The following is a 17,274-nucleotide window of genomic DNA, read 5'->3' as shown; positions in this document are numbered from 1 at the left end:
CTGCTCTGTCCGTATTCTGGGCTTAGTGGGAAGCTGAAATGAAATAATGGATGGATGGGAAAATTAGGACATGGTCAACGGTGAGTTTTCTGAGTTTGGGGCTGAAATTGTGGTGAGCCCGCACCCCAAGTATTACAGTTGATCATTCAAAGAATAGACCTCTTCCTCAGGTTCCCAGAGGTAGTTTTATTCTGATACTTTTAAGGAGAGTCCATTTCCTCACCTCATAAGTGCAATAGTAATACCTACTCTGCAGGGGTGGGGTGAGGTTTGGATCTATAATGTGGAAAGCATTTAGCACAATGCCTGGTGGATGATAAGTACACAGCCAGTTTTCACAGCTCCTTGGCCATCAGGTCAGGATGCTTGGATTTTGCCATCTTTTAGGAGATGGTAATGGAGAGGTTAACTGATCTACTGGATCAGTTGTAAGTCCCTGGAAGGGGTGGGTACCGCACGGAGATGCTTGTCTCATATGGGAAGACCAGAGTCTTTCCTTGCAGGCTTTCCAGATAGTGTTTCTCCTGAGTGTCTCAGCAAAGACCAGCAAAGACAGTCAGCTCATTCCCCAAACATTTCCACAACCGTCACCCACACTGAAAGCCTAAGAAAAACATGCCAAGTTCCTGTCCTCAGGTAGCTTGAGGGCTGGTGGGCATTCTGTGAGCTAGAAAACAGTCAAGCTGACTTAGCATTAAAGTTAGAGCCAGAGGCTCTTGACTCTAGAATAATCACAGTTGGAAGGGAAAAATCCCTTAGTCCTTTCAGTTTTATTGTTTCTATTATTGATTTCAGATATTAAGATTATCCTTTGCCATGTTTGTGGTAAACATTCATCCCTTTTATTATGCATTTCTATTTGTTTCTGGATTTTATTATGTACATTAGTTTTATGTTTTTGTGAAGTCAAATCTGGTGACTTTCAGTTGTGACTTTTTCCATTGCTTTCTGGCTAAGAAGGGCAGTCACTATTCAGACACAAGATATTTGCCTTAACTTTTTTTTAGTTAATTTATGGTTAACGGATTCTTTCCTTTAAAAATTTGCTCATTTAGTCAGTTAGAATCCATTCTGATATATGGCTGTGAGAATCTACAATTTTTAAAATTTGGAGCCTTTTGACCAGCTGGAAGAAATCTTATTGCTCTGTTCATTTAAAAAAAACAGAAAAGACCACACCTATGGTGTTTAATGAGCATTTGCCTTCCTTCAGGAAGAATACAAGAGAAAAAGCTCCTTTCCTCAGGAGACCTCTACGCTCATGGGAAAGGCTGGATAAACATGTGGATACATGTGTGTATGTGTGTATGCATGCCCCCCTCCACACACACACACATAGAACATCCATTAAAAATACAAAACACAGCCTAGATTTTACCAAAGAAGGCACAAAGCAACAGCTGAGGGAAGCTAACCAGCATCCTGTTAAAGCATGTGTATCTAGTTCCAAGTGGCTTTCTGGAAGGAGGGAGAGGTTTCAGTCTCTCTGTCCCTTGTCTGCTGTGTGACGTTGGACAAGGGTTTGACTTCTCTGAGCATATTTCCTCATCAGTGAAGTGGGCCTGGCTAACTTTGCTCACATTTTGGTTGTGAGAATTAAGCACCATCCTGCCCATAAAGGATATCGTCTGGCGCATGGCTGGTGCTTACCTAGTGATGCCTCCCTGCCTCTAAGCCAGGCTTTGAAGGGGAAAGAAGGTGGGAAGTTTGCCAAGGGCCCAAGGGGTGGCTCTAGGCAAACAGCAGGCACTGAGGCCTTGGTGGTTTGTAGAGAGTGGTGAATGGCAGTGGGGTGACTGCTCAGTGGGGTCAGAGCCTTGGTCAGGATCCTGAAGCTCATACCCAAGTTAAGGCTTGAGGTGAAAATTGGGGGTCTTCCCCAGCAGCTTTTAGTGAGAGAATATGGGCTTCAACTGGTGCTGTTAGAGGAAAGTTTTTGCTCCATGCATAGGACAGCTTGGGACCACCCCAAGCATGTCGCATACAGAGAGAAGGTAATATGCCTGCTTGAGCCCTCACATGCTGCTGCTGCTTGAACCCGAGAGCCCTGCTCAGGCAGGGACAGTGGGACAGTGGCAGGGGTGTGTGCGAGAGTAGCAGCCTGGGACTCCGAGTAGCCCAGACTGCGGCTCAGGTTGCAGGCCTGGAGGGCAGCTCTGGGAGATGGGGCCTTACCCAAAGGCAGCCTTGGGGGACTGTTATCGGTGTGTCTTGGAGCCTGCAGCTATGAGGGAACATCACCCACAGGACAGTCCAGGGTGCGGTCAGGAGAGTGGGCCCCAGCCAGGCTTCCTGGGCTCCAGGTGCCTCACCTCTCTGGGCCTCAGTGTCTCCATCTGTGAAATGGACTAACATTGTTGAAAGGATTTCATGGGTCAGGCCAGGAACAGCACTCTGACTGGCACCTTGTACGCAGTGAGTGCCAGTACCTGTGAGCTAGAATGTTCCCCTGTTGCCCTACCCTCCTTTGCAGAGGGGCAATGAAGTTTAACCCCACCGAGGTAGCGCCTGGCCAGAGGACATCATTGACCAGCCCAGCACTGGGGCCAGGCCCTGCTACTCCTCCAGACATACAGGAGCAGCCCCAGGCTCCAGGGGTTGGCTTAGCTCCCTCACACTCCTCCCAGGTTCCTGAAAGCATTATTATACAGTGGTTGAAAACTCAAATTTAAAATCAAACACTGAATGGACATTTCTCCAAGAAGAAACACAAATGGCCAAAGAGCATATGAAAAGATGCTCAACATCATTAGCCACAGGAAATGCAAGCCAAAACCACAGGGCAATACCGTTTTACACCCAATAGAGTGGCTGGAATTAAAAAGACAGATAGCAACAAGTGTCATGAGCATACAGAGAAATTGGAACCTGTATTCACTGCTGGTGGAATGTAAAGTGGTACAGCCTGGCAGTTCCTCAAAAAGCTAGTCCTGGAGTTCCCACGTGACCCAGCAGTTCCATCCCTATGCATATAACCAAGAGAAATAAAAATATATGTCCACACAAAACTTGTGTACAAATGTTGATAGAAGCATTATTCATAGTAGCCAGAGTGGAGACAACCCAAATGCCCCTCAGCTGATGGACAGGACGAAGTGTGGTTTTTCCGCCCAATGGGATATTATTCAGCCATAAAAAGGAACGACATACTGCTATGACACGCATGACCCTTGACAACATTTTGCATCAAAAAAACCAGTCACAAAAAGCCACCTGTTGCATGCTGCCATTCATATAAAATGTCCAGAATAGACCAAACCTTAGAGACGGCAAGCAACTTAGTGTTTGCTGCGAGCTGGGAGGAGTGAGAATGGAGGGTGACTGCTAATACCTACCAGGTTTCTTTTTTAGAGTAATGAAAATTTCCTGGAATTAAACAGTGGTGATGGTTGCACAATCTTTTGAATATACTAAAAACCAGTGAATTCTGTACTTTAGAGGATGAATTTCATGGTATGTGACTTGTATTTCAATTTTTAAAAATTAGATGGACCTGGGTTCCAACCCTAGCTACTTGCTAGCTCTGTGACCTTGGGCACATGGCTTAACACCTCTGCCTCATTTTCCTCATCTGTAAAATGGCATGAAAAGAGTACCTATTTCCTAAGGTTGTTTTGAGTATTAAATGAGTGAAATAAAAGTACGTGGCAGGGTCCTGGCACGGTGTAGTAGCATTTAGTGATTAGTAGCTAATGTGACTGTTGCCATAACAACCATTGTGTCCTTCCCTTTTCTCCTTATAACATTGGAAACGCTTTTACTAATGGGTTAATTTACTTTAAAGTACTTTGTCAACTCTGATTTTTAATATTGTATTTGTAATGCAGTTGTATGTATATCTGACATGGTTGACAAATGGAAGGGAGTCATTACTCATTATTCTGGATGAAATCTAGCCTGTAGCAGTGTTCTCTGTGTCACCATGCGGGAGACATGCTGTGTTCTCTGCTCTCCAGACTTCTACCCAGTTTTAGTGTGTTCCGCTTACTTCTTACAAGAGCTTATTGCTCCATGTATAGGGCTCAGGGGACCCCTAAGAAGTGGGGCAGGGCTTCTACAGCACCTGATAAGGTGGGCAACAGGCTCTGCCCAGTGTGGGGGCCAAACCCTTATTTTCAGACTGCAGGCCTCCTCCCCCGCTTCACCTGTACCCCAGAGCCTCCTACTCTACAAATAGAAATGCTGGTCCCCAGAGCACCAGAGAATTCATCAGGCAAAGGAAGAAAATTAAGAGGAACTCTTTCTTTTTTAAAGAGTCTCAACCCCTGGGTCTGGCTTGTGTTTAATTCATTCGCTAGAGATGTTATGGGATGAAGAAGCTCAGTTTCCTAATAGAATAACTCCAGTCAATATATAATAGTGCTGACTCATTACTCTTCCCCATCCCCATTTTTTTCCTGTACAGGGAGCATGTTGGGAAAAAGAAATCTGGTAAGAATATTTTTCGTTTTCTCCTATTCATTCAATGTTCCACATGTCCCTGCTGAGCACCTATGATGTACCAGGCCCTGGATACTACACTGGGGATGCAGCCAGGTGGATGGGTAGATGGATGGATGTGTGATTGATGTTTCCCAAAAAAAGGATTGGAGGTTGTTACATCCTATATCAAAAAATTACAAAGTGAATGAGACCCAGTACCTTTCTTTAAGAATGCCTCAGAGGAGCAAGAGAGACAGACATCTCCTAATCCTGCTGTAGGGGTTAAATACCTTTGTTCTGCTCTGGACAAAGGAATGTGGTCACTCAGAGATGAGAGCATTCTTCTCAGGTGTTGGGAGGAGTCACAAAGGAGAGACCCTGGGTTATGAGGCACAGGTAGGAGCTTTCCACACAGCAAAGGGCATCTGGGGCTGAGGGGACAGCACACAGGAGCGCGCTAGTGTGCTGTAGATCTGGGCCCGATCCATTCGCCATTCTCAGCACCAGGTCCAGCCTCCGTACTTGCTTCAGTTAAGCCACTGTTCTGGGCATTCACAACTGCTATTTCTCGCAGCTCCCGTCCTCACTTCCAGTCTCCAAAGTCAGTTCTCTTCCTTCCTAATACTCTTTCCATTCCCTAGACAGCACAACTCTTGTATCAAGAGCAATCATGGAAGAAGAAAAGGTGGGGATCTGGCAATGCACAGAGGAATGATTGAGTTCTCACAGGCCTGTGAGAATTTAGATTCACAGCAGCCCAGCTCTTTCTGACTGCGACCTAAGATCATCCCGCAGATGTGCCATGTCCCTAGCCCTTACCACACCTGGAGCCACTGTGGTCTGCAGAGCTTCCAGAATTCTAAGTTCTTGTATTTAACTAGGACTCCAGGAAGTGTGAGAGCAGTTGATACGGATGTGGGAGAGGCGGTCTAAGCAAAGATCCCAGAATTGAAAAAGAACACCTTTTCTCATGGGCTTCAGTTTCTTCAGCTGTAAAATGGGGATAATAATAGTAATCTACCTTATAGGATTATCATAGGATTTGTAATAATAGGCATAAAGCACTCAGAACAGTGCCCAGCATATTGAAAGTGAAGTGTTTGCTGCTGTTTTTATACTGCTACTGTTAATTCAGAGCACACAGTCCCCTGTCCATCATCAGTAGCCAGTCCACATTCAACAGCTTTGGTCCCTTTGCTGCCCTCTGGATATATGGCCTCCAGTCAGGCCCCAAGCCCATTCTTGCAAGGAAGAGTGGGGAGAAACTGGATCCCTTTGCCAGTACGTATGGCATCTGGAAGGAACTCTGGCCTTTTCCCAGCCTGTCTATTTACAGCTCTACTTTCTGGTTTAATAGGTACTGGCCAGAGCCATGGCATCCTGCTAATGCTGCAAATAGTCCTTGAGCCCTGAAGATAATGATAGGTTCCTTAGAAAAGAGCAGAGAGGAGAAGAGGAGCAGCCACTCTTGGGCTGATCACAGAGTGTGCAGAGACTTTCCTGGAGGGAATGAGTGGAAGGGAGAGAGGAAAGAGAAGCCCTGGCTTGTGAAAGCAGAAGTGTCTGGTCAGAACAGGCTTGTTGAGGGGAATGGTCTGGAAAAGAGAAGAAGCTCTAATTTGTGGTGCCGACTATTACATCATTCACCTGCAATGGTGGGGGATGGATTTATTTATAGTTCAACTGGATGGGAAATAGCATCTTTCTTCTTTAGGCCAAGAGCCCATGCTGGGATAAGGCTTATTTCTTATCTGACCTTTGAACACTTCCTTTCTGTTAGAACCAACCCTCTTGGTTGAATATGAAAGGGAATTAAGGTTGACTAGCCAAAGCTTATCTATCTCCAGAATTTCCTGGTCATGGCTGGCTGGCTGGCTTCTGCAGACTTTGGCTACTGTGGCATCAAATTCTGCTCACCCTGTGGAAAAAAATTCTCCCATCAAAATATAAAGGGTCATCTGAATATTTAAGGAGCATCTTTCTTCCTGATCTCTCTACCTTTACTTATTGAAGTATCCTCTCATTTACTGGCTCTTTCAGCAAGACTGGCAGTACAGAGAATTTCTGGAAAGAAAATCTCACTTTACCATTACTCATTGTATTAATCTGCTTGGGCTGCCATAACAAAATAATGTAGACAGAGTGGCTTAAACAATAGAAACTTATTTTCTCACAATTCTGGAGTCTGGAAGTCCGGGGTCAGGGTGCCAGTATGTCTGGGTTCTGGTGAAAGCGCTCTTCCTGGCTTGCAGGCCGCTTGCCTTCTTGCTGTGTCCTCATATGGTTGACAACTAGAAAATTTTGTGGTAAATAAGGCACTATACCTCTTGAGATAATTTCATAGCACTTAAGGTTAAAGTCACCCTTCCAATGTTGAATCTCCTCCTTTCTGTTGACTTTTTCCTTCACTCTTACTTCCCTCTAGACCACAAAATGACATTCCTTACCTAGGAATACTTTGATTTCACATTTGCAGCCCCCAGAACTTGGCTACCTGCATCAACTAATAGGTACCGCAATTACTATGCATTATAGAGCTTGGCTGCAATATCACAGTCCACCAGTAGGTGTCTCTGCCCAACGCCTAAATGGTCTGAAGCCTCGTTTGAGAATCCTGGTAGAATAAATAAAACAAACCAGGTTTTGATTAGTTGAGTGTTTTGGGTAAAATGAAGGCAGCCTGCTCTGAAAGAACTGGTACTGAAAACATCCCATGCACCCTCTTCTGAATCATTTAATGGCAGGGAACTACAGTCTAAAAGCGACGGTCATAGAAGAAGAAAGAGCTGTAAGATTCAGACCCAACTTCTGAGCAAGTCGTGGAGGAGGTGCCAGTACCTGATCTGCTCATGCCAGCCCAGAGTCCTAAACCTTGCTTCCTGCCCTCCTCATTTCCTGGCTTTGTGTCTCTTTCTTAGTGAGTTCATGAAGGCCTGATTCTGTCACTGCTCATCATTACCCAAATCCCACTGGCAACCTGGCTAGGAGAGTTGGTGCAGAAATTAATGAATCAGCCTATTAATCAGAGTCCTGAAAATTATATGTGGTACAGCTGTGCCACTATCAGTTGTTAAACTGGGTGCAACAATTAACATTTTGAACAGAGTAACCTGACTTAACTGGACCCTGACTTAACCAAAACCTCTGTCTCCATTTGTAGACAAGAAAGAGTAGTTGGCCATAAGATGGATAGGTGCCTATTGGTAACTGTCAGCACTGTGTGCTCCCTAGAGGCCTGGAGCCACACAACACAGAAAACATTTCTAGAAGTCTCCATTCATCCTTGTTCATTCACTCGACAAACGTCCATTGAGCTTCTGTGCTAAGACACAGTTATTCATTCCATGTTTATTAAGCATCTATTGTGTGCCTAGCAGTGCTTCAGGTTCCAAGAAAAAGCAAAGGTAAATGAGATGTGGGAAGTAGTCTCAGTCTGGTGGAAAAGACAGATGTGCAAACAAAACAAAGTGTTACAGGTACTGTGAAGAAAAGCATTTGAATTTTTCCTTGAGGTAGGAAATCATCTAAAGCTGAGTGAAGGTCAAGGAATAAGACAAGGCTGTAAAAGCAAGCAGAGTCCAGATTGTGGAGAATCTGAGGGCACTGGAAGTTGTAGTAGATGCCTAGCAGTGAACAGCATGATTATATTAGCACTTTTTAGCATTCTGGCTGCAGAAGGAAGGATAGACTGTAGGGGCAGATAGAGACCAGTTACAGGTGTCTTCCTGCCTCCCCTGGTCCCAGAGAAGCCTCTCAGTCACTAGTGCAGAGGATGTGGCTCAGTGAGGTTGTGGGTGAAGTGGGGTGATGGAGTGCCAGAAAGAAGGTCTGTCTGCAGCAGACCTGTGACTCTGTGGAAGTCCCCACAGCCACTCCCTGACACAAGTGCCTGCTGACCACCTGCCTGGAAGATCTGGGCCTATCTCTTTGAACATTAACCTGGGCAGCAGGAGTGACCTGGGTTCCGGCCTGGCTGTGGAGCCTGTGCTTTTCTCCTCTCTCCAGTCCTCTCTGTCCAGTTGAGATGCAGGGAAGTACAGTTACCTGTGTACACCCCAGCTGAGGTCCAAACCAGAAGGTAGCTGCATTCCTGGGGTTCTCTGAGCCCTAAGGCAGGCTGTATCCTAGGGCAAAAACTAGAGTCTGGTTTCTACCTTTTGCATTCACTGGGGAAAGTGTCCCCAGCTTGCAGGGACCAGGACAAGTAGCCAAGAGCCTCCTGCCAGCCAGTGTGCATCACTCATTCACAGGAACTGCCTTGGACTTGGACCCCACACTTGAGACTTGGAGGAAGTCAGCCTTGTGGCTTGGTGCTTGGTGTTAGGGGGGGTGATGGAGGAAGAGAGGGCTGGCAGTAATGGAGATAGCTCTGAGACACACAAAAGAATAAGACTGTGCCCCTGGGGTGGTCATGGGGCATTTTGGGAAAAGAAAGCAAGCAGGCCTCAGACCCCCTTCCTTCCCTATCATCTTTTCTTCCCTCACTCACCCACTGCCAAGCCCCACCACCCTGGAGAGCCTTTGAGCAAGGTGGACCTGGTTCAAGTCAGGCTTTGTCACCAACCAGCTGTGGGATCCAAGAAAAGTCACTTGATATCTCTGAACCTCTTTTTTCTTGTCTGGAAAATGGGGATGGCAGTACCTACCTTCCATGGTCGTTGTATTGACTCAGTTTCTGTAGCCGCTAATAGGCATTCATGTGGGGCAACTTCCCTCCCAACCTTCTGAACCTTCATCCTCCCTCTTCTGTCTCTTTCGTACCCTCTCCTTCTCTGTTCTCATGCTTTCTTCACCCAGGGTACAAGTGGCAAGACTGCCCTGGGGCCCTCCATTGCCCTCACCTGGGAAGAGTGAATGGCCAGAAATACCACAGAGCCAAGTAGCAGTGACCCTTCACCCAAATACAATACCATGTTTTTTGGTTTCCCACATCAGAAATTCAGAGCACGTGTTCTAACAAAGTGCCCTTGTGCTGTTCTGAATGCCAGAAACTGGAGTACAATGATGTGCTGGTAAATACTTCACAACCAGCTCTCTGATGTAAAGCCCTGCTTTGTAGCATTAGCCAATATCCATGGTGTAAATACTCCCACCATGGCCAATTTCAAGCTACCAACAAGAGACCACCCTGCAGGGTTGGGAAGATATATACAAGATCGACTCAGTTTGAGCTGGCTCTCTGACACTACTCCACTTCTGGGTGTGTGTGGAGATGTGGGGGTTTCCTGGAGATTTCCGTTATGGAAACAGAAGGGAATGTTTTGAATCAAGACCTCCAGAAAATCAGGGCCCTGTGGCCACAAATTTCAGGCTGCCCTCCCACCACATTCAGCCTGCTGTTACAAAAATTCTGTCACCTTCTCTTGGGGTCTCTGGACTCAGATGTCCCTTTGTATCACCCACATTCTGTGATACCTTTTCATTTATTTATCAGATACAGAAATACCTTGAGGATATTGTGGGTTTGGTTCCAAACCACTGTAATAAAACAAATACCACAATAAAGTGAGCCAAATGAATTTTTTGATTTCCCAGTGCATATTAAAGTTATGTTTATGCTATACTCTAGTCTATTAAATGTGTAACAGCATTTGTGTTGAAAAAGGCAATGTGCATATCTTTAAAAATCCATTATTGCTAAAAAATGATGACCATCTGAGCTTTCAGCAGGTCATAATCCCTGATTCCAGATCACCATAACAAGTATAATTAATAATGAGAAATTTGAAATATTGCAAGAATTACCAAAATGTGACACAGAGACACAAAATGAGAAATGCTGGTGGAAAAATGGTACTGATAGACTTGCTCAACACAGGGTTTGCAAACCTTCCATTGGTAAAAATTGCAATATCTATAAAGCAAAGCACAATAAAATGAGGTATGCCTGTATGTCTTAGTACTTAACCAGGGCCGCACAACTGCAGGGCACCATCCCCACTGCATCCTGTGGAACCAGCCGATCCTGAAGCGTCTGTGTGCTCTCTTCTCTTCCCTCTGCCATGCCCGGTCCAAAGCCACTGTCATCTCTTGTCTCATGACTCCATGACCTCCATCTGGTCTCCTGCTTTCTTGCCAGCCTCTAATCCATTCTTCATGTATCAGCCAGAACTATCCTTTAAAGACATTAATCTTCACTTGTCATTCCCTTCTTAAAGCCCTTCAATGGCATTCTACTTCAGGGTTAAGAAACATCCAAACTTCTTCTGCTGGCCCAGCAAGGCCCTACCTGCTGTGTCCCCTGTCTACCTGTGCAACCTCTTGCAGGATTGCTCTCTCCTCACCCACTGCGTTTCAGCCACCCTGGCTTCCTTCCAGGCCTAGGAAGCTCTAGGTGTTTTCCCATCTCAGAGTCTGCCTGCACTGTGCTTTCTCCATTCTCATGACTCCTCATCTCAGGTCTCTGCTTTATGTCACTCCTAGGGAAGTCTTGCTGACCACCCACTTAATACAGGATCCCCTTTCTCATTCATTCTTTGCCTGGCATCCTGGTTTTTTCCAGCAACACATCTGTCAAAAACTAATACTCATATTAGCCTGTATACTTAGTGATTATATATACTCATTTTATGTGTCTGTCTCCCCAGCTAGATTAAGTTACTTGAGGCTGGGAGTCATATCTGTTACTTTCACTTTAGTACCCCTAGCACCTAATAGAGTGTCTCCAGTATCAATGGTGACTTGATGAATTAATAGATCAGTGATTTTGGATGGATGGATTGCTGGATGGATGAATGGTTGATGAATGGATGTTTGGTTAGGTAGGTAGATGATGGATGTGATGTGAATGAATGAATAAACTTCATTGGGCTATCAGCTTCTTCAGGGAAGGTACCATATCTTAACCAACTCTGAATCCCCAGTTCCTAGCACAGTGCCTACATAGAACAGTCATTTGGTAAATTTTGTAGTTGAGTGAACAAATGAAGGAAGGACAGATTTGAGTCAAGTCTTCTAACAGTTTCTTTCTCAATTTGGAATGTCCCTACTCCCCTGGCTGCTGCTCCTTCACATGTGGGTGGTGACCAGATGTGATATCTAATAGGATTTTGTATCCACAGGAGGTGACCTGACCTCGGTGGACCCCATGGTCCTGGACCAGTATGTGGTGGTGGCAGACTACCAAAAGCAGGAGAGTTCGGAGATCAGCCTCAGCGTGGGGCAAGTGGTGGACATCATTGAGAAGAACGAGTCAGGTAGGGGACCTAGACCACCTCCTCCCTGCCGTACACTGTCACAAACCCTAGGACAGGAGACCCTGGAAACAGAAACCACAATAGCCAATATGGGCTGATCAGTTCCTAGATCTGGCTGACTGCCTCTTAAAGAGCTACCCCTATTGGATCACAGTGGTCAGACGTCCCTCTTGGCCGCATCTCACAAGAATCCTGTTGGGTCACTGAGGTTCATGTTTTGTGAGCATTCCTTCTGGTTTAAAAGCTCTTGGAGGCAGAGTCCAGCATTCCACTGTAGAGTTGCTTTGTTGATTTGTCTCTCATTACTCTTAAGAGTCTTCATGACGCTCCATCAGCTGTGGGCTCTGGTGGGATGGACACACCACCTGTCCCCTAGTCCTCCTGCCATCACAGGGAACACTGGTCACATAGACTGGCCAAGTCTGGACAGGATGTGGTTTGATCGAGACACCCAGCCTGGGTTTCTGTCGAAACTCTGCATTTCACAGCAGTCCAGATTGCTTCATCTCTGGCCTTCAGTTCCCTCATCTGCAAGGTACAGAAAGCTGCTCCGAGGAGCTGTTGTAAGGATTAAGTGAGATGCTACACAAAATGCATCTAACCCTGTGCCTGGCACACAATAGGTGCTCAAAAATGTGGGTTTCCCTCCCTTTTGCCTTCCTTAGCCACAGTGCAGCCATTGGCACCATTGAAGGCAAAGAACAGGAAGCACGGGATGAGTAGATCCTCTCCAGGATTAGGTGACCTGAGCCCTCTCACTTTGTTGTGGCTAAAATATGACACTCGCTTATAATATCATTAGCAGGCCAATCTCTATGCTACCCCAATGGCTAGTTAGGGTCCAAAAATAGGGGAAAGGCTATGCTTCCACCAGCATGAATCATGTTACCATTAGTCATAAGGTCAGCATTAGCCAACCAAAACTCCTTAATTGCTCAATGCAGCCGTTGGTACCCCTGCTTCACAGCTGAAGAAACCAAGACCCCAAGTGACTCAGTCAGTCACTCACCCTAGATCTCACAACCGGTTGCTGAGCTGGACTTCCAAAACAATTCTGGCTGGCCCCAAGGCCATGTGGCTTTAATTCCTGAGAATGAGCATATGCAGATTATGGGCATGGCTAGGCCATTCCATGGGGTCTAAAGAAGGGAGTGCCTGCTCCCCTGGGCCACCCACTAGAGTGGGGTCTGGAAGAATGCATTGCCAAGAGAAGAATAGGAATTATGTACACAGGATGGGGAGTTATAGACAGGCATGGTATGTCCAGAGGGCAGCAGGAAAAAAGGGGGAAGGTGGTCAAATCTTCAAGAGGCCCACAAACTGGCAACATTTTTTTATAATTATATTTTACTTACCCAAGTAATATATGATTATGTTCTTCTTAAAACATGAATGAAATCTTTTTTTCCCACTAGCTTCAACCCTAGTTCCCTTTCCAAACTCCTGATAGCCCTTTTGTCAGTTTGGTATGAATCCTTGATAATTATGTACACATACACATCTATGTCCATGTGTATATGTGTGTGCATATGTGTATGAGTAGGTACATGGAGTGTACATGTGTGTATGTGCATATATATGTGTACATATATAGTCACAGATACACACATGCATACACATATTCTGTGTGTAGTTTTGTAGTTTTTTTACCCCAGTGGTATCATTTTATACAGTTTGATCTACAACATGCTTTTTTCACTCAACACTTAGCTCTTCTTTTAACACCTGCGTACTCTTTGACCCGAATAAGCCATATTTTTCTCTAGGATATTTGGGTGCACATCAGTAAGTGTTTCTTTAGGTTGGATACTGAAAAGTGGGATAACTAGACCATAAGGTACATATATTTTAAATTTTGTGAGACTGGCAAATTATCTGCTTCCAAACCGTGCCCATACCTATTTACTCTCCCTCTAGCAATGCACAAGGCATTAGTGCAGATGGCTGAGAGCTGAGTCTGTGAAGCTGGACAGCCCTGGGCCTGAATCCTGGCCCTGCCACTTTCTTTGTGACCTTGGTCAAGTCACTGCCCCTCTTTTAGCCTCGGCTTCCTAATCTGTAAAGTGGAGTGGTAAGAGGGTAAGAGTACCCAGTCCATAAGGCTGTTGTGAGGATCCAGCCCATCAGTAGTAGATGTGAAGTGCTGAGATGGTCTGGTAAGTCATTGCTGTTGGGACAGTTCCCTTATCCTCCACACAAATACCTACAAGTATGAAGTCTTAGGAAGGCATACAACGTATTTTCTAATTTCTGGTTTTCCATAGGCTTATCAACCACACACACACACACACACACACACACACACACACACAACACAGACACACACACAGTTCCCAGCCACCAAAACATGTATTTTGAAAGGAATATCCCGTTGATTAAAGTAGAAGGTGGCTTCCACTTCAGGGAGCTCAAAAGCAAAGGCCTCCCTCTAAGCCCAGGATGCTTGCTCAGTCCTTCTCTTCTCCTTGGGGTCTCCAGGGCTTGGAGGTGAGTGATCTTGGGGAGCAGATCCTGTTTTTCCATTTATATTGTGCAGAGTAGTGTGCCCTGTGTTAATTTCCTATTGTGTTAAAAACCTAGTGGCTTGACACAACACAATTTTATATTGCACAGTCCTGTGGGTCAGAAATCCAAAATAAGTCCCACTGGGCTCAAATCAAAGCATTGGCAGGACTGTGTAGCCTTCTGCAGGTTCTGGAGAGGATCTGCTCCTTTGCCTTTTCCAGTTTGAAGAAGCCGCCTGCCTCCCTTGGCTCTTGGCGCCTTCCTCTGTCCTTAAAGTCAGCACTGTTGTGCCTGTCTGTGCCTGTCTCTCATAGCCACCTCTCTTCTTCTGCCTCCCTTGGATTGCCCCGGGCCTGCCCAGGTAATCCAGGACAAGTGCCATTTGAAGCTCAGCTGATTTGCATCCTTAATCCTGTCTACAGTTGTAGTGCCTCTTTGCCCATGTAACCTAACATATTCACAGGTTACAAGGATTAGGGCATGGACATCTTTGGTGAGTCATTATTCTGCCTGCCCCAGGCCCCACGCGGGACCTTGCTCTCCAGGGGCAAGGCCTGAATCTGAGTCTGAGTGTGAGAGGCCTCTCGAGCAGTTACATCCGCAGCCAGCTTTACCCTGGCATGAACCAATGCAAAGTCAGTGTCTCAGCCAAGTTATTAGGGCAGTGGCTTCAGCATCAGACAGCCCTGAGTGCACATTGAAGCTGTGCCATAGGCTGTGTGAACTTGGACAAGTCTGTTCATCTCTTGGAGCCTCAGTTTCCTCATTGTACAATGGGGGTGACTACATGAAGATTATATCAGACAGTGCAAGTCAAATGATTAGTGCCCTGCATACCTCAGTGAAGGAAGCTCCGTACTTTGCTCTCATCATTCAGGATGAAATCTGTCCCGGGTTTCTTGTTGGCCCGTCTTCAGCAGTTAGCCATCAGCTCACATAGGTAGTTGTGTTCCACCAATAAAATGGTGACTTTGCAGCCATACTCTGAGCATTGCCTCATCTAGTGGCTGAATATATCACTGTATTCTGACCCCCAGGCCTCACTCCTGACCCAGCTAACATCAGTCTGCACTGCTCACTTTCCCAGGTTGGTGGTTCGTCAGCACTGCTGAAGAGCAAGGCTGGGTCCCTGCGACCTGCCTCGAAGGGCAGGATGGTGTACAGGATGAGTTTTCTCTACAGCCTGAAGAAGGTAGGAAGGAGCTTGAGCCTCAGGCTTGCTGGGGAGACCTGTGCTGCTGTCGCCTGTATGGGGTCCTCCTCCCACAGGCCCTTCCCTCAGTCTCTGCTGTGAGTCTCCGAGGCTCACTGGCTCAGACTCTCTGGCCCGGGGACAGAAGCCAGGCCTGGGGTTGGGACTGACAACAATCCCATCACTTCGTAGGGGGCCCTTGGGAGCCAGCCCAGGCAAACCTGGCCAGAGCTGGGGCCCTAACACCAACAGGGGACCCCAGGAGGACCCCTGCCTGTTTGCTGTTAACACCTCACTGTCCCTCCCTTAAATTTTCTGATGGCCAAGATGCTGGGGCTTCATCCGGCTCACTTGTAAGACATCCGAAGCCATCTGTAAAGATCTCTGCTTTCTCTGTTGGTGTAGTGGCCCTGACTGGGTGTCAGGTGTAGGGCTGATCCTCTCCACTTAGCCACACATGCTTGTTTCCTGGAGAATTTTCCCTACAGGTGTCCTAGAGGGTGGTTCCTGTGATGCCAGAAATACTAAGGCCCAAGCAACTCCCTTTCTGAGAAGCATTCCTAAAACTAGAGTATGAGTTCATCTCTGCTAATAAACAGAAGGGTTTTAGAGTCAGACACACTTGAATTTGAGTCTCACCTGTACTGCTCACGGGTGAGCGGTCTGGGCGCAATGGCATAGCTGTTCTGTGCCTCAGCTTCCTCCTCTGGAAAATGGAAATGATGATGTCTACATTGTGGGATTTTTAAAAAATGAAATGAGATCCCACATGAAAAGCACTTGGCAAAGAACCTAACACAACAAATACCTAGGAATGGTTAATTTTATAGCCTTACCTTACCTAGGGTTGAATATTTGGGGCTTTCAATTGACAAGTTTGAGAAAGCACAAAGCCACTTTAAGTATATATTTATCAGAAAAGACGGTGAGAAGAAAGGGGATATTTCTATGCTTAAAGGTTAGCAGAAAAAGTGACTGTGGTTTTGCACTTAGTTTTATTGCAGCCGGCAGCCCTCACAGGAGAACACCTGTTGGTTTTCTCTGTGTTGTGGGGTCCAGCAGGCCCTGGGGGCTGGGCTAACATAGGCATACTAAACGATCAACTCAGGGGTTGTAGAATTCTGTGTGGAACCTATAGCTCCCTTAGACAGTTAATGATGACCACTGTGGGCATGCCTCTGTGAGGGACTGATTATTATCCCCATTTTATGGATGATAAAACAGGCCCAGAAAGATAGAAACACTTGCCCCATGTCACACAGCTAGATGGGAGAGAGACCACATTTTCCTAAGGGTTTGTACATTTTTCTTCCTCCTGCCACAAGGGCTTGTCTAAGGCATCTTTATAATTGTGATAGCGATAGAATTGTGTCTACTGGATGCCGTTTCACTCAAGTTCAAGGTTAATACGCAGGAACTTGGTCTTTCTAAGACACCTGGGGCTTGGCATAGACTCAGAAATAATTGCTCCTAAATGGGAATATGCACTTGGTACCCATTTTGCCTCCAGACACTGGAATTGCTTCCTTCTCACCTCTGCCTTCTGCCCTTCACCTCTACATGCTGCCCCATCCAGTCTCATGGAGGTACTGGTCTTTGCCCCGGCCCGTGGGCCGCCGCCGGACTCTGGGGGACTTGTATGCCATCAGCTGGCGTCAAGGTGCCTACCTCGGAGCTTTCTTCCCCAATTCAGTGTTTGGAGCATCTGCATGTGCCTTCCTGCCCTGGGACTTCCCATGCCTGTGCATGTGAGAAACAGTAACCTTGTCTGTACTGTCTATGTGTTGGCATGCAGGTTTGGGAGGAGGGAGCCTGGGGTATTACTTGGCCAGGGGCTCTAAAGTTTTCCAGGTTAAAAAATGATGCCTGAGGGCCTCTATAATGCTGAGCCCATGACCTGTTCCTTTCATCAGACAAGTTGCAAGGGAAAACACCCACAGCAAACTGGCTTAAGCAAAA

At 46.3% G+C, this 17,274-nt stretch overlaps 1 protein-coding gene across 1 annotated transcript in view; it reads left to right on the top strand.

Annotated features, from left to right (window-relative positions):
• The window catches only part of SH3PXD2B (SH3 and PX domains 2B), a 97,957-nt gene that overhangs the window by 60,535 nt on the left and 20,148 nt on the right, over positions 1–17,274 (top strand). The window contains exons 6-8 of the mRNA XM_036995105.2: positions 4,406–4,431; positions 11,484–11,618; positions 15,211–15,315. Of these exons, the coding sequence (XP_036851000.1) occupies positions 4,406–4,431; positions 11,484–11,618; positions 15,211–15,315 (266 nt within the window). The remainder of the gene's footprint in view (positions 1–4,405; positions 4,432–11,483; positions 11,619–15,210; positions 15,316–17,274) is intronic.

This window comes from Manis javanica, chromosome 1, assembly GCF_040802235.1.
Source record: "Manis javanica isolate MJ-LG chromosome 1, MJ_LKY, whole genome shotgun sequence".
Classification (NCBI taxonomy): Eukaryota; Metazoa; Chordata; class Mammalia; order Pholidota; family Manidae; genus Manis; species Manis javanica.
The sequence above is the reverse complement of the archived record's forward strand: the minus strand, read 5'-3'. Positions and strand labels throughout refer to the sequence as shown.